Source organism: Rhipicephalus microplus, chromosome 3 (genome assembly GCF_043290135.1).
Source record: "Rhipicephalus microplus isolate Deutch F79 chromosome 3, USDA_Rmic, whole genome shotgun sequence".
Taxonomy (NCBI): domain Eukaryota; kingdom Metazoa; phylum Arthropoda; class Arachnida; order Ixodida; family Ixodidae; genus Rhipicephalus; species Rhipicephalus microplus.
In genome coordinates, this window is record NC_134702.1 from 127,126,275 (window position 1) to 127,151,820 (window position 25,546).

The 25,546-nt window shown below is 43.6% G+C and overlaps 1 protein-coding gene across 3 annotated transcripts in view; it reads left to right on the top strand.

The window, feature by feature from the left end:
• The window catches only part of LOC142803915 (neprilysin-2-like), a 62,025-nt gene that overhangs the window by 15,571 nt on the left and 20,908 nt on the right, over positions 1-25,546 (top strand). For 2 of the 3 annotated variants that reach the window (XM_075890208.1, XM_075890207.1), the window contains exon 5: positions 1,702-1,848. In XM_075890208.1, the coding sequence (XP_075746323.1) occupies positions 1,702-1,848 (147 nt within the window). Of the gene's footprint in view, positions 1-1,701; positions 1,849-4,342; positions 4,785-25,546 lie in introns of those variants that run through there. The other variant, XM_075890206.1, reaches the window with a different exon arrangement.

Below are 25,546 nucleotides of genomic sequence, written 5' to 3' on the forward strand. Positions count from 1 at the left end.
TCCTCGATGGTTAATTAGTTCTAGAGGACCGGCGGCCAGAATGGCTTGCAAGGCTGCTGAAGTATGTATTTTTGTGATTTTAGTGTATGTCATTAAGAGGTCAGTGCTTATGAGGACCCATAAATTTGTACTCGTTGCATACGCGTATCGGCGTCCTAGGTGGACACGAAAAATCTGGAAGCGAGAGTTTGGAGGTGTACAACATGAAGAAGGGCGGGTGGCATATTAGTGAAACGCTTTTGACGTTCAAACTGTATGCAACCCGCTGAGCTATTTTCATGTGGCGTCGCGTTTAGGGTAAATATAAGCCTCAGAATGTAGTATCTCAAACCATAAAATGTAAAGAGCGTTGAACTTTAATAAACAGCTTCATGGGTGCCCTGGAGAGAACACTTCTCGTGTAAAGGCTGTGGTAATATATAAAAGACCTTCGGTTTGTGTTGTCATTCGCACAGGCTATTAGATTATCTCAAGAACGGTCCTCGTGTCGGTGCGAGGGTCGTTGGCCCGAGGAGCGAGTGTATTTCAAAAACAATATTACAGCGTTTTCTGAAGCAAAGGGTCCTAAGCACTCTCATTTGTTTGAGCTGCGATTTCTTTGCTAACAGCGAGGGCTCTTAGCGTGTCTTTTACCCAATGTATCTATCAAGCCCCCCCCCCCCCCCCCCACGTGTGAATGCCCTCGTGATCTTTCGCTCAACTTGGAGTAAACCAAAATTAGTTGGGGAGGATCATATGGTTCAACGAAAATAACTGGTTGTTCACGGCATGAGTTATCTGAAAATGCCATCACTTACCTCGTCACGTCTTTCCCGCCAGACACGAGTGAATCATGACCATGTACTAAAGGCCGGTGTGTGCCACAGGTTTGCGGGTACGCGCCACAAGTGTCTGATGGTTTACACCTGCACTGGAACAGCAAGAGCACGTATTGGTAGTTGAAATGCATAGCGTTAAGCTAAAATAGCATCGACAGTGTTGACACAATGAGTGCAAGAAATATTCCCAGCTGAAATCAAACCCAAGTATTTTGTGTTGCAATCAGGTATTCTACCACAGGGCCATGCCAGGTCGCGGAATCGCTGTGAAAATATACCTGACGCAAGTGGTATGTTCCTAAAACTTCAGTTCTGTTTGCAGTGCTAGATATTCTGTAACCATCACATATATACTTCTATTATAAAGCCGTCATGTTGCGTTGCCGTCAGTTCTAGTACAGCGCAATCCACTGAAGTTGAGTTATGTAGCGGTGTCATGGGCTACCAACCTCACGAGCACACACGCTACATTTCAATCTACTGCTTCTGATGCTGCTAGTACTCCTGTTTCTGTTGGCATTAAAACGCAACTGTAATCTGATTATCTAAATCAGATGAGATTATTTAACATACGTTATTGCATGTGAGATGTGTACATATCTATGACAATATTTTGTAACTTTTCACTCAATATAAAGATTGAAACACAGTCACCTTCCCTCCGCATGCTCCGCATAACATGTACTCGGTGTACGCGGGATGTTCCATTTATTTTTTTTAGTACGCACTAACAACTTTATGTATGTGGTAACATTTTTGGGAGGATATGTGTGTTGGTAGTTATATAAGCGGATGTTGGTTATACAACTTCTACTGTATGAATTTATAGTTAAAATTACAATAGCCTTGACGGATCACGTTTTGAATTGCTTTTGTATCACAGATAATTGCCCACGAAATGATGCACGGTTACGACGTGGATGGAATCAACTATGGTGCGGATGGCACGCCGCAAGAATGGGTAACACCCGAGTTTCTAGAAAAGTACACGGAAAGGACGCTTTGCTTGAGAGAGTCGCACAAAGCTGCAGTGAGTGTGTGTTTCTTCGCTTGGTAGGCTAACGTGAATGTACCTTCCAGCAATTTCGAAAAAAAAATTTGAGCGCGCATGCTTGAGACAGTGGTATTATTGATGGCAAATACATATACCATTGCAGCATTTGACTCGTTCCAGTAGCAAACACTGGTTCAACACTGTGTGCTTAGCGCCTCCCCAGGTTTGTCTCGTGTAACTCGGTGATGAGCGCCAGTGTCAACGCCACTCTCAGTGTCACTGTTAGCACTAGCACAAGCTCACGATAAAGTAAACCGTCCCCCGCTCAATGGAACCATCTCCTTGCTGCTTCGCATCCAGGCGTGGTTTCCTTTAGCGGGAGATAGTTTAATGTTTTTAATGGGCTTCTTTAACACTTGGCGAAATGTGCGGTGTTATTGCCTAATAATTATAAACAGTCAACTAGGTTGAGAACTGTTGCTAAATCAGTATTTACATGAAAGAGCTTGCAGTTTATTCACTAGGAATGATCAATAAAACTTTGTATTGAGGGCGTGGGTGCAGGCGCCAATGTTTCGACCAGCCTACTTGAAATGTTCAAGTCTGTAACTGATTTTTTAGCACTTGTGCGTATATGCTTTGTCCTCTCCCATATCTAAGCCAATTAGGCGCAGAGACCGGCTACAAAATTTGAGTGAGTTTGAAGGAGATGCCACCATGACTAATTGGTTGAGTGAACAAGAGCTGTATCGTAAGGCAAGAACAAAGGCGCTACATGCTTCTTTCAATTATGGTTTTTTATAGCTTTCATTATGTGTGTACCTTATGGTGTGATGTGAAAAGCCCCTTCTGATTCTCCGGTTAACCTTCTCTGTTTGACTGAAGGACATAAAGTTTGAGATCGTGAAGATGTGACCTGGTACGTTAAAATGTTGTGCCACTGCTTCAGGCAATTTTTCGTCAATATGGTTGATTGGGCGAGTTGGTGATTCATGACCGTTTTGAAGCGCTTGTTCCTGTCTTTCTGTCCGCGTCTAAGTAGTGCGCTCTCATTTCAATTTTTTCGCCATGGCTAAGCGATGCCCGTATTACTTCGCATACACATGATTTCCTCATTTACTAGTCTATGCGATTTGTGACAATATAAACATTTGGTTTATATGATGTACGTGTTCATTTTCGGTGCTTTCAACCTGAACCTTATCAATTGTTAACCATAATTATGGCATGACTGCATGGTGAACACAAGCGACAGGCCCCGACATCAAAATTATTAAATGCGTGTCATGTAACAACATAACTACATGCCACGCTCAGGATGTGCCGGCGGCCGTTTCGTTAGCTTCACTTATACCAAAATAGGTATTACGGATCGTGAATGAATGACGAAAGTATGTGACTGATGCAAACATGATAATCACGAGATGCGTGTCATGTAACAAGATGACTACGTGGCACGCTCATGATGCGCTCACGGCCGTGTCGCTAGCTTCACATATACCAGGTTTGGTATTACGGGTATTGAATGGATGAAGAAGGTATGTGACTAGTGCAAACGTGATAATCATAAGATGCGTGTCATGTAACAACATGACTACATGCCACACTCATGACGCCCTCGTGGCCGTTTCGCTAGCTTCACATATGGTATAACGTCACGTGAACGGATGACGAAGGTAGGTGACTGGTGCAAACGGGATAATCATGAGGTGCGTGTCATGTGAGAAGGTGACTACATGCCGCAGTGAAGGCGCCAATACATTTCGATGTGACGCGGTGCGCGTGCCAGCAAGCGTTAATTTCGTCGCGTCACGCCGGCTTTGCCAGCCCAGGCGCCGCTCCTGCCATATACAGGCAGGCGCGCGCCGCGCTGCGTTGCTTTGACGCATCCGCGTTTCAGCGCGTCCGGCGTCACTCTGTCACGAAGAGAGAGAGACGCAGTGTTGTCTGGGTAATGCGTCGGCGTGAAATGCAGGATTTCACATTTTGCGCTGGTTGCTGTTGGGCCGCGCTGACGGACGCTGGTCGCACCTGGCATCAGACTATAGAGTGCTCGCGTTTTGATATAACGTAGCGTCGCTGTGCCCAGCGTGCGGGTCTGTCAACGCTACATTGGAGTATTTGGGCCCTTCATGGTTCTCTTGCGGCCATTTTGCTAGCTCCACATCTACCAATTTTGATGTTACGTGAGGCCCATGGATGACAAAATATATGAATGGTTCAAACATGATAATCCTGACGCGCTTGCCATGTAGAAACTTGACTACATACCACGCTCATAGCGTGCTAGCTGCCGTTTCGCTAGCTCCACATATACTAAAATTGGTATCACGTGAATAGATGACGAAGGTACACGACACATCCAGACATGATAATCAGGACACGGAAGTCGTATAGGGTATCATTTACCGCCACCTCGTAACGTTGTGCTGATTTTAAAGTGACATATCAACATTTCTGATTCGTGCTTCGCATGTCATCGATTTTCCCTGTACGTTGGGTCTGCCAAATTTTTATGAAACCTTCGCAGTTGACGACGAGAGCCCGTCAGGTTGTGCTCAACGACATCATCGACTCGGAGAACTTGGCCGATTTTGTTGGCACTGCAGTTTCTTACGCGGCCTTCACTTCCTTACCGCCTGTTGAACGGGATGTGACGCTTCCGGGCGTCAACCTTACTGCCGAGCGTCTTTTCTTTATTGGCTATTGCAGCAAGTTGTGTGCGAGCCGGTATGTGTTTACCGAAAGGTACGCCCCAGACCCCTCCCGCTGCATTGTGCCAACCATGAACATGGCCGAATTCTCGGACGCTTTCGGATGTGCACCGGGCTCTCGCATGAACCCGTCTAAGAAGTGCGCCTTCTGGCCATGAAGACATCTTTTGTGTCTGTTACGGTGGTTTTGATTTTCTTTTTCCAAATATATATTTTGTAAATTCGATGTCACTAACGCGAAAACCTAAATTACTATGACCCAGACGTGTCATGTGACGTGAAATTTGGAAACAGTGGGTGGTATACCGGCTGCCGATGTTCGGACAAGCGGGCTTTTCTTTTCTTCTTTAATTTTTATTACTGTGCTGTGACACCGTTTGCTTCCGCCTATTCACCTAACAATGCCCCAAAAAAGAGAAAAGGCATGCAGCACGAAAACCCGAAAGCGCACTTACACAGTAAAATTTTTTACACCCTTAAGGGTGTAAACTGGCTTGTCGCCAGATGAACACCCCATGGGTGTTTTCAGATACACCCTACTGAAAGGGTGTTAGCTGAACACCCTACACAAAGGGTGTTCAGCAAAATGTTAGGGTGTTCAACACCCTTCTAAGAGGGTGTTGAAAGGGTGTGCGACCTTCGAGTAAGGCAATATTCGAAGGTCGCAGGTTCGGTTCCTGTCCATGGCAAGTTATCTTTTCACCCACATTTCTTTCTTCACATTTACACAACAATTCGGTCTAATAACTTCCCCTATACTTTCATTGGCAATATTGTCTGTTTGATCTCAATATATATATCTGTATATATATATATATATATATATATATATATATATATATATATATATATATATATATGTGTGTGTGTGTGTGTGTGTGTGTAAGCAAGCTTACTGAATTGCAATGATATTCCTCAAAGCCTTCTTTGTAAAGCCGACTATAGAAATTTAGACTGCCTGTTATGGTTATAAAATTAAATACAAATATTTAGTGTTAAATAGCAAGCATCTCGGGTATATCAATTGGTGGCTCAGTGAGTTGATACAGCAAAAGTGCTTGGTATGCATACGTTTGTGTAGACACAGAAACACATTATATTGAAAACATTATTACCCGTAACAGTGCACACGTCTCATGCAGGATGTAGACATATACATATTTCAGCAACTTAATTTGCAGTTTCACTTGGTATCGCGAAACCATGCGAGTTCAGCCTCGTGTAGTTTATTTCAAACTTTCTGATTATACAAAAATAACAGAGCTGCTTTGGTAGACATCGTTTCCACTTATAATTAAATATCTTTTCCCACTTCCTAAAAGTAGACATATATTAGCGTAAGATAAATGTCAAGTACATGTAGCACAACACAGGTTTTCTCTCAACTGAAAGCAAACACATTTATTTTGATATTTCATACATACTACAGTTAGAGAATTTTACCGCCAATATTCGAACAGGTAAGGTCTGCGGCTGAAGAAAGATGATTAACAGATCAGCCCTCACCCCATGAAGCTTCACCACATATTAAAATTTCAAGTTTTATTTTTCAGCATCTTTTTAGGTAATAGAGACAGCATCAGCATCCATTTCTCAAAAACACACTCTTCACAACAAAATCAAAATGAGGGCCGACAGGTGGAAACGCCTCAGATAGGCTGACCAAAGTTTCGTTAGGAGAACCTATCTTCGTCAAAGGTGCCTAGCCTTCTCATCCTTGGCATATTAGTTTCAAGAGGGTTAGTAAGGACGTCATGTCCTGGTGGTGGCATGTGTCCCTGTTATCAATCGTAGCCTGAAAAAAAACTATGAAGCAGAGGAGTGCAGTCCTTGCTTCATTTCAAGTTGGGTGGTAGTGATTCAGACTGTTCTCAGAGAGTGGAGAAAAAAAGAAAGGAAAAAAAGGAAACACCCAAAGTAGGAGCAGTGTGCTGCCAATGAGTGGCCGCTACAGACACGAAAAAAGCAAAGAGCTTGAAAGTTCGAAGCCAACAGACGGTCCCTACGTTTGGCCATCACAAAGGGTTGCCGGCAATAACGGCCTATGCTGTTCTCGAACATCTATGAATGGGAGTCATAAGAAAGAGGTTACGAAAAGGCGCAAGAGAGAAGCAGGCGGCTACTTTTAAATGCCAAGATGTCAAAGGTAAGCGACACCAGATGTGTTCGGAAGACAACGTGTTTATAGGGGAAGGTCATTGGTTAAAATATGCTTTCACTATCACCGCAGGTGTCCCGCTCAACGGAATTGCCTCAAGAATTTGGTGGCATGTTGGCAGAGAAATAGGCAAGTTCGGAATGCAAAGGGAATAAGCAACAACGAGAGAAACACAAAAGAAAAGAAAAATGAAAGAAAAAAGACGGATTGGTGGTAGGTGACACGCTAGCGTTAACAGACGAGGAAAGGAAAAAAGAGACGCAGAGAAATTTGTGGCTTGGCAATGACTTATTTGTGCACGGTAGGAGTGTTTTTTGAAGCAACAAAAGAGGAAAGGAAGTTGTGGTTGAAAGGTTCTGGAAAATAAAAACTTTGTAATTGTGTGTATAAGACACATGTATATCTATAATTAAAATTTTAAAATTTTAGAGTGATATTATTATTACAATATGTAGGTTAGGAGTGATTCCACGTAATACCAGTTATGTCTATTTGAAGGTTGAACGTTTCTAGTCCCTAAATACGGCCGCAATTATGCAATGGCTTTCAGCAATTCCAAATTACCACGTGCAACATTGATTCCTGATGGGTGTAGGGACATAAATTTGTGTATAAAGTATGATTTCATGTATTTGTTCTCTCGTGGTGACCGGAAATTATTTTGTAGAACGTAAAGCTTTGCTTTTTCGAAATTGTGGTCCTGTTGGTGGAAGTGACCGGCTACTACTTTCGGTAAATTGTGCTTTGTGTCTGCACGGTGGCCGTTCAGTCTTACGTAAATTGGCGGCCCAGTTTCGCCTATATATTGTTTTCCACAGCTGGCACACTCAGAAAAGTATATTAGGTTGTTTAAAAGTGCAGGTGAAGCTCTATGTGACCTTGTGAATGTAGTCAGATGCTGTGCTTTTTATGTTGGTAGCCGGCTGTATATATTTGCAGGGTGAGCACCTGGGCCGGCCACAGGGATCAGACGTCCTAGTATAAGTTTGCGTGAACAATCATGTCTTTAAGTTAGCGTTGCAAATGCCACGTGCCACGCATTGCGAATTCCCGCAAAACTTAAAGCAAACACTAGGACGTTTGGTCCCTGTGGCCGGCCCAGATGCTCCACCTGTAAAAATATATAGCTGGCTAACAACTTAAAAAGCACAGAATCTGACTACATTCACAAGGTCCCATCAATCTTCATCTGCGCTTCGAACAACCTAATATACTGTCTTAAGTGTGCCACCTGCAGACAATATATAGGCAAAACTGGGCAGCCAATTCTTGTAAGACTGAACGGCCACTGTGCAGACACAAAACACAATTTACCAAAAGCAGCAGCCAGTCACTTCAACCAACAGGGCCACAATTTCAACCAAGCAAAGCTTTATGTTCTACAAATTTCTGCTCACCATGAGAGAGGAAATACATGGAATGATATTTGATACACAAATGTAAGCACCTAGACCGATCACGAATCAATGTAGCACGTCGCGATTTGGAATCGCTGAAAGCCATAGCATAATTACGACAGCATTTAGAAACGAGAAAGGTTCAACCTTCAAATAGACATAACCGGTATTACATGGAATCGCTCCTAGACTACAAGTTGTGCTATTGATGTTCTCTCAAAATTTTTTAAATTATAAATATAGATATACATGTGCCTATATACACACAACTACGAAGTTTTTATTTTCAAGGACCTTTCGACCACAGCTATCTTTCCTCTTTTGTCGCTTCAAAAAACACTCCTACCGTGCACCATTAAGTCACTGTCAAGCCACAAATTTCTCTGCGTCTCTTTTTTCCTTTCCTCATCTGTTAACGCTAGCGTGTCACCTACCTCCAACCCGCCTTTTTTCATTTTTTCCTTTCTTTCTGTGTTTCGTTGATGCTCAACTCCTTTGCATTCTGAATTTCCCTATTTCTCTGCCAACATGCCGCCAAATTCTTGAGGCAATTCTGTTGAGCGGGCCACCTACGGGGATAGCGAAAGCATATTTTAACCAATGACTTTCCCAATTAAACACATTCTCTTCCGAACACATCTGGTGTCGCTTACTTTTGACATCTTAGCATTTAAAGGTAGCCGCCTGCTTCTCTCTTGCGCTTTTTTTAACCGCTTTCTTATGAGTCCCATTCATACATGTTCGAGAACAGCATAGGCCTTTATCGTCGGCAACCCTTTGTGATGGCCAAACGCGGGGACCGTCTGCTGGCTTCGAATTTTCAAGCTCTTTGCTTTTTCGTGTCTGTAGCAGCAGCACACCGCTCCTACTTTGCGTGTTTCCCCTTTTTTGCTTCCATTTTTTTCTCTACCCTCCGAGAACATTGTGAATTGCTACCAGCCAACTTGAAATGAAGTGAGGACTGCACTTGTTTGCTTTCTAGTTTTTTTTTTTCGGTGGCAATTGCCAAGAAAGACACGCACCACCACCAGGAGATGACGTCTCTACTAACCCCCTTAAAGCTAACATGCCAAGGATGAGACACTTTTGACGAACATAAGTCCTCCTATTGAAACATCAACCAGCCTATCTGAGGAACTTCCACTGTTCACCCAGACTATCCCACTCTTGACAACAGTTTTTTCTGATCCTAAGGTAGTTTTCAAAGCATTAGAAACACTAAGGGCTGTTTATACAAGCTCTCCACACACAATTTAGCCATCTGATGTACAATATGCAAAGTATATCAGAGTGATTGTTCGGCTTTACACTCTTACAGAGTATAAACGAAGGAAAATTCGTAACCTCATATGTAACTCAGAATACATGCAACAATCATTACCTCTTGCAAAAAATTAGGAATGTAGTAAGCACCAGCACACACTTCGCAGAGCTGCTCAGAAATGCATCTTGATAAAATAGTTAAATATTGCAGTAATTTATGAATGCAAAAACACAACACCAGTGCCCTAGTAGAGATGCCTGGTTGGCAACAAACTGCTGTACTTAGGATGCATCATGGAAGCAAGACCACAGCCCACAATTAATATACGCTTCAAGTAACCCTTGACTGCTAAACTGAAGGCCACAAAATCAAACCATGGCTGTGGTGGCTGCAATTTCGATTAAGGAGGAAATGCATGACACCTGTCTGCTTAGACGTGGATGCATTTAAAGAACCCCAGGTGGTCAAAATATCTTAAACCCTCTACTCCACTGTCCCTGATAATTATATCGTGGTTTTAACACGTTAACCTCGGTAAATATTATTTATCAGTACACTTGACATGAAATAAAGCAAGCAGATATTACTATGTAGTTGAAAAAATTCACCATTCAACCCCCCGATCCAAGGACTCGCGTTACAATATTCTAGTATGCCTTCTATCAGTTATCATTAACAATGTTAAACATGAGTATGTATCACTGTAAAATATCCGACATGGTTTGGAATTCGCAAAGTTAGTTACGATGAAGCATGACAGTGGGAAAACACTTGATTGTACTTATGAATTAAACTTCCCAAAGGCAATGAAATAACTACAGTGACAAAAATATATTAAAATAGAATATTCAGTGAAGGTTACACTGAAGATAAAATCATTAATGTGCTACTTTTTATCACAACACAAAAAGGGCTTTTAAATGGCCAATTGCACATAAGGCATCAATTAACATGACATGCAAGTCTGGCGAGCAACACACTCAGTAGATCTTGGAAAAAACAAAATATCCAATAAAGAGCTCAGTAAGCAGCACTGACACATTCTTAAATGCACTGCCTAGTTACATTGAATTTTAGCCTTAAGAACAGAAAAACACCTTGGCAGATTGTGTCCAGGGGGACACAAAGTAATAAAATAATGCTGTCATCTGCCCTATCAACCAAAAATATTGAAATTTTAGTAACGCAAATAAGCAGGTATGTTTGCATTAAAAAGTTGGAGGCAGTCGTGTTTCTACACAGTCCCATTTGGAAAACTTTTTTGATTATGTTTATGCTCCTAGATATCCCGTTTGAAAGTTTAATTTTGCTTTTCATGATTACGCATGCAAGGCAGTGAGGTTCAGCAAAATATCACTCCATAGCGGAACGAGCAGTCGGTTCTTGCTATCGCCAGCGAATAGCAAGAGTAACCATTTTAATGTTTGCCCATGCCTTCCACCGACGGTCAGATTAAATGCATGAAATCAGAGTCTGTGCTAGTGCTCACTGTCCTGCACAGATAATAATGCAAGCCGCAACTAAATTTCCAGCAGGACATCTGAGCACAGGCATGCTAGAATTCTTACAAGTGATAATATGTAGAAATGTGACTGGCTCAAATATTTAACACATACACGATCTCCTGCTGTGGTCACTATTAAGTTGATTAATAAAACTTAATGGCACCGCTGACAGTGATAATTAATGTCTCACATTGCATCCTCCTGGATACATAGCTATCAGCAGAAATGGCTTTACGTACATAACTTACAGCGCTGACTTCTCTTTAAAAAAAACAAAAGGGTTAACTTTGAACACCCTGATCCTTTGTGCTCCTTGAATACAGCTACCAGGTGGCTCTCTGCAGCTCGCTTTTCAGAAGAAACAGAAGCCATGCACCGCTGATGTGCACCAGCAGTCGAATTTTCCACGAGCCAGCCTTGATGATGGGCTAGTCCAGACGTCTCCCACACTCTCTTCCTACGACGAGCATGTATAGACTGCGAGAGAAACAAAAAAAACAATTTACTGATGTGTCTGTTAGCGAAGCAGAATTTGGAACTAAATTTAGAATGATCTGGAACGTTGTGTTTTAAAAGAGTAGGATGTACGAAAACCAGACATGCTACAACAAAAACATCCTCAATGTTTTTGGCGAACATAGCTGCAACCTTACGAAAGAATATGCATTTTTCACATAACAGATGTGTCACAAAATATACTTGAATAGCGCTCTGGCATAGTGCGTATACATGCCAATTCAATAATAGGGCAGCGCGTACATGACGGTATGCGCTTTGATCAAGTATCCATTGGAGGTAACACATAAAGTTATATTACGAATTTTAGTTTGAACACAACTAATGTAACTTTCTTTCGGCTGCCTACATTAGGACGATTATGCCGATAACATAAAAAATTGGTTTCACTAAATTACTATTGTCAACTGCTAAATTATGGCTGTTAATTCAATGATTCCAGGTGGCTAGAAAGGCAGTGCCGCTCACTCATCCCTAACATACCCCTCATTACAGGCTGTCTAATAAATAATGAAAAAAAATGTGGAAATGCTAATACAACGCACCCATCTTGAGCTAAATACCATCCCAATAAAGCATGCAAGCTTCTGCAACGTTCTCTAGTAACAAGAATACTGGAAGGCATTGGTCACAATTTAGCAATACACAATAAACGTTTGATTAGACTGATTTCTGAAGTTGTTTAATTGCGTCAATGCCAACAGCTTGGAAACATGCAGTCTATATTAATGATTGTCAGATGAACATACTGTCCAATTTTCCATTTTCACAGCAACACGTGCATGCCTTATGTATGCATACAATGATGTATAACATTATTGCAAATTTTGAGCGTTAAATGATATATTCGTTTCTCCAAACACCACAGATCCCTTCTATAACTGTAGCGCATGCCTATAGAATTTACTGAAGCTTGTCATCTGATGCGAAGACAAAACAACATGGTGACCCTAATTGAAAGCATGACGTTTTGGCCCCCACACAAAAGCCCTATTCACAAGTGACAAAAACTGTGCTTTTATTCGTGGCCAGTGTGTGGTTTTTCAATATTTTCATGTGTGTTTCTGGCCAGATCGGCATAAGCTTGTAATCTGTTATTAAATGCCATTGGAGGTGATGGTCTAAACTGTTCTTACTGTTCGTACAAGTAAAATTGCTTAGCAAAGTTTGAACACAAAGTTTGGGCGAGGCACATACAATATTTAATAAACCGCCACAAAATAATGAAATCTAAGCATAGCGAAAACAAGCTGAATAAAATAAAATGTGCTCTACCGCATGAACTACTGTTCGAATTAGGGCTTGTACAGTTAAGCTACAGTTATTCGGCCCCAATAAGCCATGAAAATTTTGTTCGGAAATACAGTTTAAGTTTAACGAACGGCTCAAAATTAATGGGTTCCGAATGCATCAGACAACCTATGTTGCGGGTGTATAACGTAAGCTCAGATTTGACTAAACGGGCTGCATAAACACCTAAGCGTACATACGTGCAAGCCTTGCGAGCCGTACCTAAGACGAGGCAGCATGCTGCACGCGAACTTGAGTAACACGGTAGTTCAAAGATGCGTGCCGGCGTGGATGCATACACCGGCATACGTTCGGCTACCCGCAGCAATTTCTGACCGCAGTTTAAAAAAAAGGGCGTACAACATATGAAACTTTCCAAACTGCTTTGGACGTACAACATATGAAACGTACAACATATGAACCCGTTGACTCCTGTAGCACACAATATGAACATTGATTTGTGGGGTTTAACGTCCCAAAACCACAATATGAACAGGCATGCAAAAAAAAACAAAAATCCTCAAGTTAAGATATCCAAACATACGCGCCCTAGGCGTAATCAACGCTTACAGCTAACAAACGCCGTCTTCGCCCAACAATTATTTAACCAAAATATTGGTCCATCGCGAGCAGGGCTCCCTGCCAACACCACTGCCGACAGAGGCGAGCGCCGTCACAACTCGCACAAACCCGCCGCCAAATTCCCACTGCGCACGCACGCGCCATGTGCTTCACACACCGAAGCATGCTTGAATCGAAAGAAAAAGCTCGCCCACGCTTGACTTCCTACAAAAACGCCTACATCCTGATGAAATGACACACACAAACAGGTTCGCTACGTTAAAAAACTTCACTTATCGCCTACATGTAACGAAAAACGTAGCATGGCGTCGTTATCACGCTCTCGGTGTTGACAAAGCACCGACAGCAGGAATGTGGTACGTACCTGGCGAGTGTTCTAAAATGCGACGCCACACGTCCTCGCTTGAGTAGAGTTCATCTTCGTAATAGGCAGCACCGGCAGAACACAAAACACGAACGCAGCGCGCAAGCACACCTCAAAAAACGAGAAAAAACGATGCAGAACCGACAAGCTGCAGCGCCCGACCAGCGAGCAAGCACGCCAAAACAAGTTCGGAGTTACAGCTCCGCAGACGTACAATGGCGCAATAAAATGCTTTAGTGATGCGGCTAAGTATAAAAAGTAAACGGAAATATATATAACATAAAAACAAAGAAGGCAAAATAATTTTATCTTCACGAAAAAACAAAATTAGAAATTAACACAGGACTTTCGCGCGCGAAGTTTGAAACGCTTGCAGGTACAATGCATTTTTAACAAATGAAGAACAGCGGTAATAATCACCTAAAACACTCATGTTCTTGAATACGAAATGTACTATTGTTGACGCACACATTTACACACAAAATTTTATTGCAATGATTGGTGGTGCCTATGCATAGGCGTGCCCACCACGGTGGAAGGGAGGCGGGGGCGGCCCTTGGTCACTTAGGGGGCAATGTAAATCCCTATAGGTACATAGAGAAATAGAGAGCGGGCACTGTAACTCGACGTAAGTTTTTTAACTCGACGGGGGTTGCAGTGCCCCCTGCTGATCACCTCATACACCCCCCCCCGAGGGGATGTCAAACAGAATAGATAGCAAATACAAATTTTACGGCGTGGATCGCAGTGTCCCACAATATATATATATATATATATATATATATATATATATATATATATATATATATATATATATATATATATATGTGTGTGGGGGGGGGCGAGAGGCGTGTCTCTCCCTCCTCTCGTACCCTTCTCCCCTTCGCTTCGGAAAGACGCTGCGTGCACTGACCGTGCCATTCTCTGACCTTTATTTCTTCACCTAAAGAACCACTTCCCGTGCTCCCGCATGGTTGCAGAAGGTATACTGCATTGTTTTCTTTTTCGACCAAGCACGTCTCGTCTTCGATAATCTTGTGAAAACAACTTGCACTCGAACGGCTTTTGACCGAGCAGGGGTTTTTTGTAATAAATTCAACCTTTTTTGTCTCAATTGCTTCTAAACATGAATATGTGCTGTCCGTAGATCGTGACAGTAGCCCATTCATTTATTCACATATAATGTGGACGATATAAAACGGCAACGCATGTCGAATCATACAGTGCGAGAAGAAGTTAGTCTCTTTTACATTTTCTCAATTATTCTTAGTGTTTTGTAAAATTTGTCAATGCCTCAATCATTTGCTTGATTTTTTTCATCCCTACGACATTGTTATCTTAGGAAAGGCATGCATTCCTTGCGCTATGCGTGGTATTTGATTTGCAAGCATGGATGCAACTTGATTCTTGCACGTGCACTCCCGCGCCGGTGGTCTGGTGCTTATGGTGCTGAACTGTTGACCCGCAAGTCGCAGGATTGAATCCCGGCAGTTCACGGCGGCCACATTTTTAATGGACGAGAAAGAGTGCGAGACCTGCGTAGTTAGACTTAGGTGCACCTTAAGTAACCCCAGGTGGTTTAAATTTTCGGAGCCCTTCGGTACAGCGTCTCTAATGATTATATGAGAACTTTGGCACGTTAAATGGAACAATTTTTATTCCAACATTTATAGGTGTACACCCTTCTGTTCTTCAACACCCTCACGAACGGCATATTATCACCCTTTTGCCAGTTACACTCTTCTCTGAGGGTGTACCAGCAAAGAAAAGGGTGTTACATTTATTCAAAAAGGGTGTAAATCTTGAAAACACCCTTTCTACACCCATAAGGGCGTAAAAAATTTTATTGTGTACTCCTCACCTTGCTTTCGCAGTTGTGTCTGTAGCTAGAATCGAGATAGATCGGCAAATGTACTCATTTGTCCTATTTTTGCCATGCATTGAGTACACTCATTTGCAAGAGTAGTCGGATGAACAACTATTGCATTGTGGGAATTTAACAACTCATTTTGCAATAGGCATTCAATGATACCTTGAAACTGGCAATAATACCAGTACAGTCAGTTGTTCATCATTCTTTTGAGAAGCGTGGTATCCGCAAAACACTTGCAACGAACTTTGTGTTGCATTCAGTGGCTGACAGCGATGAACAGTAACGCATGAAGTGGGAATGTGCCACAGTTGATAAGCGATGAAGACACAAGCATATTAATTTGTTGGAGAATTGGACTACCGACTCGTTACGCAATTCGCATTGTGTGACGGTTGCTTCTATTTTTGCGGTTCTAATGCGCTTTATTAAGGTAAGCTTGCGAACGGCATGTTTGAGGCATGTTTGCGAATGAATCCTAAGGACCAGCGTGTTCAGCGGTAGAATACTGGGGTGGCTCGCAGTGGACGCGAGCTGAATTTCACTATGTCAGCACATATTTTTGATCTTTCTTATTTGAGTTTCTTTTTCTTATTTTATGTGATAGTGGTTACGGACACTAGCAGTTGCGGTGGACAACTACGGCGCTGCGCGTGAATCATGTTGTGGTCTCATACCAGTTTTACTGTAAAATGGCTGCTAGTTCGCTCTACACAAACGTGGCCACGGCTAAACTCCTGGTAACAATAGAAACCGCTCTGCTCGAAACTTTTGCGGAAATATATTCTAGGATGGGAGCATTCGGGGGGGGGGGGCACAGGTTGTATTTATTTTAGGCTTAACAAACTGCGTACGGCAGGCCATTGTGCGTGGGCTAGTTTTATTTGTCTAGCGGCTAGAAGAACATGAAGACACTGGCTTCGATGATTGGGTGTGGTTCCACGAATAAGAAAGGTAGCGGCTTCGTTAGGGGCCAAGAGTGAAAAAAGTATATCATTCCCTGTGGTAGATAGAAGCGTAAAAAATATTGACTAGATTTGGCACATCCCATGAAAATGAGGGTAAGAAATTTGGCAGACTTTACCCATTGTGGGAATCAATTTCGTGCGACGCAGTCGGTGAGTGATTATCTGTGCTGCATTTTCTAGTCTTTGACCCAAGTGTTACAAGGTTGATCAAGCCGTTTTAAAGTATGATGTTGTGCGTACATTTTGGGATTACCTGGAACGATGAATGCATGTAGCGCGTAAAGAATAAGTTATGCGGTCATGTAACATCAGCAATCTCGGTGTAGCGCAGACAAAGCTATTGTTTTTTCATGTGCACTTTAAGGAGTGAAGATGCAAATATCATAAGCTTATTTCGTAAGCCTACTGGACTAGCTAGAGCAACTTGAACACCAAATGGTGAATCACGGGAATGCACGTGCAATGGTTATTAGACTTTCATCAAAGCAGTGCCTACACTGGAACCACATTTCTCCTTTATTGATTTGTTGCGAAAGGAGCTGCAAACACAGTTGAAGATGCACCGACATTAGGTATACATAGGACGGTTTCTCAGAGCTGTTTAAAGACACGACGTGGCTTTGAAGTAGTGTACCTTACGCCAAAGAGAACAATTGTTTTCTGCATGGCAGAATCCTTATTTCATTTTTTTTATTCTTTTTCCTAGTCTCACTTTGATTCTTTTTATTGGCCGAGTCAAAACTTCAGCCTTTTTTTAATTTTTCTTTAAGTTATCAACGTCTGTTCAAGCTGTTCCTTCAATCTCGAACATGTAATTGTACAGGTATGCACTTATAACACCATGTATCGATAGGGCAGTTATGTTTGGGGCACGCGAATGATGGGCAGTCGGTAGACGGCGCCCGACAAAAAGGTAAGTTAATGAAAAGAGACTGCCCAGACGCGGACTAAGCCGTCCTCCTGGGAACGCGTCTTTCTAGTTGCACCCCGTGAGCCTTTCTTCACCGCATCTTGTGCTGGGGACTCATCTGCACCCCAGTAGCGCTCTCACGGTGAACCAGACTGAGAAATGAGTAGCCGCTGTCGCGACACGGCTCCCGACCAGATACTGTGGTGCCATGCTGTAACAATACTTGTGGATATATGGCAGAATCGTGTGTACTAACACCAGATAGACGACCGGCCATCTAGATAGGCTTGTTGTTGTGCGAAAGTATCATTTAAGCTGTACGTCGATAAAATAATGGAGTTGTTCTTAGCTGATGCTCGGAGGATAGCAAAGTGTGGGAACGCAGTGGCGGAGACCAATCTCCGAGGAAAGGACAGTTGTTTGCTCCATTGGTGGAGCATCGAGTAGAAAGTATCCATTGAGCTGTACGTCGATGAAATGATGGAGTTCGGGGGATTTTCGGAGGATAGCAAAGCCGACGTTCGGAGGATAGCAAAGTGTGGGAACGCAGAGGCGGAGATCCATCTCTGAGAAAAGGGCAGTTGTTTGCTCCATTCGTGGAACATCGAGTAGAGTTCGTCCCACGAGGCTGTCTCAAATGAGACGGGGGGTATTTAATGAAGAGAAATGAAGAGAAGGGGAGCTTGGTGCTCGAGAACAAAATCGGGAAGCGGGTACAGAGGTCGTGCTTAGCGCAGACTCTGATCCAAGGTTGATACTACGTTGAGAGGGTCAGAGTGAGTGCTTAGCGCTGACTCTGATCCAAGTTTGATACTACATCGAGAAGTTGGTGTAGATTTTTGGGAACACAAAAAGCTCGGCAATTAACGCCGACGATAATAATAATCCAGGTTAGTGCTTACTGTGTAGTCGGTTTAGTGGCCACCCCGGTTTTTGTTTGTAAATAAGTGTCAGTGTATATGAACCAAAGTTTGCCAGGAAGTCAGCAAGCGGTCCAGTCTTTCAACGCGTCGTCGTGATCGTCTGAACCATCGGGATTACATCCATCATCCCTACCTTTACTGGCGAGTCGACAGCATGTCGCGGCGGCTTCCTGGAGGACAATGAGACATCCTGCCTTTCTGGCACACACACACACACACACACACACACATCGAAAGCCAAAAGTGAGAGTGAAAGAAGATCATCAGGTGACGTCAGAGCAGACATGAAAATATGCAGTTCAAGAAACCTAAAGTCTGCGCAACACTGACCGGGGCGATCAACTGAGCCAGAGTTGAGAGCGACAACTTCTTACGCTTGGACATCGGCTTCTCACACAGAGTGGCTGACGACGACTGGAGTTATGAATAAAGCCAGTGGGTGACCAGCGACCGGCACACCTATGAATGGATAGACTGAGTGGTGCACGTACATCCAACTGCAGCAGAAAATTGGTTCCACTGCCTTCTGACTAGAACTTCTACCCGGACGTGGTGTGGCGACTCATCTACGCACAGTGAACCACATGTGGGTCTCTGTTCCATTTTCTTCGCGAGCACCATGGCGACTAAGGTGACGAGAAGTCAGAGGGCAGAAGGAACTACCATTACGATCTGACTCCTGTCTCATCGTAATGAGACAGGAGTCAGATCGTATTGAGATCGCAATTGTGGTTTCTAGTGAAAGCACTGATCTTGCTGTTCTAGTTCGAAGGAAGGAACTAGAAATGTAGAGATTGAAGCTCCAAATTGAGCTAGAAAAAATGAAGCTTCAGTCTCAGAGAGGAGATGAGGTGGAGCGGAGTGACAGGTCTGGTTTGGCATGGTATGCAGATTGGCTGCGAGCAGTTTTTCAACCAATGCCGGTTTCCGATGATCTGGTGCCCGCGTGGTTCCGCAGCACTGAACATATGCTTAAATGTTGCGGTATTCCCGAAGATGTTCAGGTTGCTATCATTATGCCGTTTCTGATTGAGAAATCTCAGAATTGGTAGCAGACCAAGCCGAGGAACTGAAGCTTACCCCCGAGGAATACAAACGCCATCTTCACACATGTCGGGAGTGAGATGTGACGGTGGGGGTAGTCTGTCACTAGGCTTGAGATCCTACTCGACTATTACCACTGTAGTTGGGAGATCATAACATTACAGGACCTACGTGCGTTATTGATTTCAGACCACGTCCAACCGCTAATGAATGAAGACATGCGGACACACGTCCTACAGAATTAGACAGCAGAGTGCCTCAGGCCCCAGCCTCTAGCGAAGCTTGCGCAGAAATATGACGAGAGCACAGAGCAGATGGGAGAAAACCAACGCCGCTAAATTGAAGAGAGGGGAATCGTTTAATCACCACGCGGTGGATCGGCCAGCGCCAGGAAACAAAAAGACGACACTTCAATGCTATGCTTGCAGGGAAAGCAGACACTATCAATGGCAATGCCCGCAAACTACACCGGAAACATCGGCAGCAGAAAGGGGCAAGACGTACCCCTGCCTGAAAGTTTAACGGTGAGGGCAGTGTGCGAAACTATGACAGGAGGGAAAGTTTCTGTCACATACTTGATTAATACACCAAGATTAACATGGGTTGAGTTAGTAAGCGGGGGAGCACACTTAAGGCCCGACTAGATTCAGGATCTAGCATAACCGTTCTCAGAGAGAACTTCATTTTCGCTGTAAAAAACACAAGCGAATAGGAAAAGTATGTCAGAGAGGAGCATTTGGGCATGCTGCTCAGGCTGACCTGATGTATGTGCCGTTAGTGTTGAACACTTCTGAAAGAGCTGCTGCTCCTGAGCTGATTGAACTGTGTTTAATCGCAAATAAACTTTCATGAGTAGATGCTCTACTAAGGCCAAACACTTAGGACAAACTCAAGCACATTCAAGCAAGGTCGGCGGAATTGGCGGTTCATATATTAAGAACGGAGCAGGCTATCGTTGAGGCGGTCGATCGTAAAGATGAAATGAAAGCAGATGAGACGCCAGAGTGGCCAAATACAAAGGTTTTATTCCCCGAGGCTGCGATGCAAGTACAGGCTTCAGGTAGTGAGAAAAGGGCGAGATTTCCGTGAGAAAATGACGAAAATAAAGCTCACTGCGGATTACACGCGATTACGGACTGGACAGTGAGCGGGGTATGTTCATAGGACAGAAAACAAGTAAGTGCATTCGGAGAGCATAATTTTGGCTCACACTAACTTTGGTTCTGGGTGTTATAATGTCAATGGACCTTGCAATGAACCTGGAAAGATATTCAGTCCCACAAACGCATATCAGCTATCCCGGACACATCTTTGACAGTTGTCACTATCCTAAGCTTGATAGGGTAGGCGTGGTTGCGCAATTTAACACTCTGCGTCCTATACAAGAGAGACCTGCACAGTGTGATGGCACATGTAAAACATTACCAAAAACAGATACCCGCGCAGTCAGAGTTAGTGAGCCTGTTTACGGACCTCACGAACCACTTTGTACCTATTTTTTAGGGAGCTGGAATGATAAAAATTACTTCGATTCTGTTACGCTGGCTCTGAAGGTCGTATTTAAGACAAGTGCCCCGCATCTGAGAAACGGGATAGCATTATTGACAGGCGCCCTTGTTGCTCAAGGGAAAAACAGAGACGAGAGACCTATTACGTTTCTCAGAAATAATATCAGTCCTCAGCAACTAGATTGTTTGCCAAGTAAAAGAGCGGTGTTTACCGTCGTATGGATGCTCAGCCTGTCGGACATGCGGCCTTAAGATAGTAATCGCACGTAACCCGCTCGTGTACCTGACCCTATCCATATGATCTGGTGCTCGCCTGACCCGTTGGGCTTTGGCATTACACAAGGAAATCTCTTTTTTTGTCACATAAAACGGATCTCTTAATAAGGTCACCGATGCCTAGTCGCGATTGGACAGCGGGAATCTGTAGAGTAAGCCCAGGGAGACGGCTGGAAGGTCTTTTTTTTTCTTTTTGTTGACTACTACTACAAAATGGGCTTGCTCTGAAGTACTAGTATGGAAGTTTGTTAAATTTAAGAAGATAGCAAGAGAATGATGTCTGAATGTTCATAATTTCCATGGTGCACCAAGGAATGTACGGGACAGGGTTCAACCTGCGAGTTACGATACAACCAGTGCGTGGGTGTGACTACTCGAGTACGTTTCTCCGCATTTTTTTTTATTTTCGAGTGTGCCTCTCCTCATGACCTTCTGCGTGACTTTGTGCATTTGGGTGACCACAAACATTTTCGGAAGGGTAACTTGTGCGATAGTGCTTTGTAATGATGTAATTACGTTATAGTGAATCCCTTGTAAGACGTTTTTGTTGTTGTTGTTTACGTACTTTTGTATGATGTTTACGCAAGACGCGAAGTGTCGGCAGTGCGCCTAGTGCGACCCCCCTTTTCCCATATGGTTCTTGAAGTTGTATGTACAACAAGCGTGCATACAACATTCTTGGGTTGAAAGGAGTGGTGTTTGGGGCATGAGAAGGATGGCCATTCAGTAGACGGCGCCCGACGAAAACAGAACTTAATGAAAAGGGGCTGCTCAGACGTGGACTGAGCTGTTGACCTCAGAACGCGTCTTTGTCGTCAAAGCTCGTGAGCCTTTGTTCACAGCCCCTTGTGCCGGGGAGTCACCCGCACGACGGTAGCGCTCTCACGGTGAGCCAGACTGGGAAATAAGTGGTCGCTGTTGCAACACGGCTCCCGACAAGATAATGTGGCGCCATGCCGTAACAATACGTGGGGATATACAGCATAATCGTGTCTACTAACACTAGACAGCCGACCGGCCGTCTAGACAGGCTTGTTGTCGCACGAAAGTATCATTGGGGCTGTACGTCGATGAAATCTTGGAGTTCGGAGGATGCTCGGAGGATAGCAAAGCCGATGTTTGGAGGATAACAAAGTGTGGGAACGCAGAGGTGGAGACCCATCTCTGAGGAAAGGGCAGTTTTCGCTCCATTGGGGGAGGATCGAGTAGGGGTTCGTCTCACGAGGCTGTCTCAGATGAGACGGGAGGTATGTAATGAAGAGAAAGGAAGACAAGGCGAGCTTGGTGCTCGAGAAGGAGACAGGGAATCGGAGACAGAGGTCTTGCTTATATAGAGGAGACTCTAATCCAAGGTTGATACCACATCGAGAAGTAGGTGTCGATGTTTGGAGTATATCAAGGGCTCGGCAAGTAACGCCAACATTCATATTAATACAGGTCAGTGCTTAGTGTGTGGTCGGTTTAGTGGCCACCCCGGCCTTTGTTTGTAAATAGGTGTCATTCTTTAAATAAACCGAAGTTATCCAGAAAGTGAGAAGGCAGCCCAGTCCTTCAACGTGTCGTCGTGATGGCCTGAATTATGGGGATTACATCCATCATCCCTATTTTAACTGGGGCCATCGTCAATGAAGCCAACAAGCATGTCAGGAGTACCGAATGCATCTTTCTGTTGTCTTTTCACAGGGTATTAGTAAAGGGCAAAGAAGCTGTCAATTACCTGTGGCGCATACGCGTATAACACGGCTCGTGGCATACAAATATATGCTACTCCTGTCCTGTGTGACGGATATGGTTAGATTACATACCTGATATGGTTTCCAGGTTAATCACGCCATGAGCAGTCAATGATATTTGTCTTTGGCTTTCTTTATTGTCGAGCATGCAAGGCTACAAGTATGAACCTATGATTTGTAGTTACCAAGTTCTGAACACCACTTCAGTCTTTCAAGGGGGGGTTAAGTTCATTGCAAAGGAAAGCATATGTAGCACCATGAATATTGATAGCTTGTTCTCTCAGGTCTGTTACGATACACCATGAAGCTTTTCACTTTCTATTTCTGATGCCAAAAGCAGGTCGGGAGGTCTGGGCGGCTCAATATTGGGTAACCTGAGCACCTATTATCGGTTACCCAGTTCAAGGCTTCAAGGGATCTCATTATTTTGTGTGCGTACTAATGCAACCTCGATGTTAAGAAACGAGTGGGTTCAATTTAAATATTGGTATCATCGGAAATTTCAATCACCAGGACACATGACAAATCAGGGAATGACAGGAGAAAGCTGCCGTAATTTTTATTGATTTTTTCTAGCGGCCGCGGTTAATGTTAATAACAACACTGAATGGCTACTGATAAAGTTTTCCGATGTCCACGATCCTACTAGTGCGCGGTAATTATGCAGCGCTCATAATAATTGAAACAATCTGTTGTGGTGATAAACAGTAGCGTATGCCAAAGAAAATGATATATGCACATTCGAGACGTCACAGCGCTAGGTGCCTCAAAAAAGGTGCTACGCTGTCTCGAATGTTTCTTCCTTTTTCTTTGCGGTTAGCCTGTACCGCTATTAGTTAGTGTGTCACCATACCAAGAAGCCCAATTCGTCACGATCATCAAAATAATTTATTGTCCCCATTGCTCGTGGCCGCTTATAAGCCTTAGTCCGCTTTTATTTCACGAAAAGCAAGAACCGTGAAAAAAAAGGCCTTGAAAGCAATTGGCACACGATAAATGAAAGCCGAAAACCTTTAGAAGCCCGGTTCTTTGCTTTTAATATCTTCTTATGGAAGTCATGCTGGGGATGTTTTTTGGGAGGTCTACGGCCTTGTTACGCAATCGGAAGGTTTGGCCATAATGCGGATGTCTCCTTTGTTAATCGGAGAGTTAGTTGGCTGGTAGAGGCGTTGCCAGTCTTCGCTTATTTGCCGAGACCGTTGGCCTCATCTTTTGGTCCTTGTCCACCTTTTACAAAGAGTCTGACTGGCATGATATGGCTTGCATCGATGTGGTTGACGCATGTAGGCACACTACAAGAGTGGTACTTCAAGCAAAGAAATACGCGTTCCAACTATAGAGAGGGTGAGAACTCGACGCCACAACCACAAATGTGCACTAAGGGCTCCAAAATTCCTAGGCAGAATCTCGACGCTAGAACACACCACTGATACGACAATAGGGTGACATGGAGCAAATGCCAGCGAGTGACTTCAATGTCTTCCGCAACAGAGCGCGAATCACCTGAGCGTACCTGCGCAGCAGGATACGTTGCGGGCTCAAAGTTCATTGGCAACAACCACGCACTGCGACACTGCAGCCTTGGCCAAGACACCACAAAAAATGGAATCGCACTGAAATACGTGCAAGTCGATTGTTTCCCGGATGTCTCACTGTATACGCTTCGTATAGTTTTCTTCAACAAAAATGAATCGAGCGGCAACCGATAAATTCAGGGAAGAAAAAAGACGAGCCCGCATGCCGAATAAGGTGTGTAAAAAAGACAGCGGAATAGTTAGCAAAAAAGGAAATAAAGCAGGGAATAGCCGTTTACCTGAATCTAACCTCCCTGTCCTTCCTCATTTATTCCTCCTCCTCCTCCTTGTCTCTCATATGAATGCACCAGCTGGCAATGATAGTTTAATTGGAATAAGGATGGTTAATACTTTCTAGAGAGTCTTAGAAAAATTTGTTAGAAATATGCATAGTTAGGGGTTCTCACCGATTTTCGTTGCGCATATATGAGAGGTAACGAAATCAAGTGCCGCTTCGGAAACCTTATTTTTAGTTAGCAGGAGTGTATCTAAATTGCGATTAGTGAGCGTCTCTAATATGTGTTGCCAGTTGGTGACCAGTCAATTGGCTGAAACACGTAAAGTTTCAGGTCACTCGAGTTGGGGGCGTGCTGCAACAAAAATACTGTGCCACTGGTTTCCGTACTGTCTTGGCCATGTCTGTGTGATTCGAATTCAGTAGAACAGGCTCGTCAATTACAACGGCGCCCCTTGGGCGTCAGTAAAATAAACGAAGATGAGAGCAGTCAGCCTAGTAATTTATGACGATGAAAGGAAGACGACGGTGCATTGTTTCTTTCACCTGGTGACAGTACTAGACGTTACTGATGTCTTATGCATGTGTTGTGAGGTTTCTAGGTTGAATGTGCCCTTAGGTTTATTTTTAGTTGCTAGCTCTAGTACTGCGGGTCTACCATCTTTCTGGTGTCGCGATATTTTGCAGGCTATTCTTCAAGCAGCTTATTTCTTTCAGTCAAGAGAGTATAGTATCATAGAAATGAAGCTGCTTCTAACAATATTCTCATTTCAAAGAGCATGAAACTATATGTACATGTCAAGAGAAAAAATTAATGCCTACCCACGGAGTAAGTGATAATAAATGGAGCGAAGCATCCGCCTGTCCATTCGTCCATGTGTCCAGGCGTCCAATCTCGTTCGA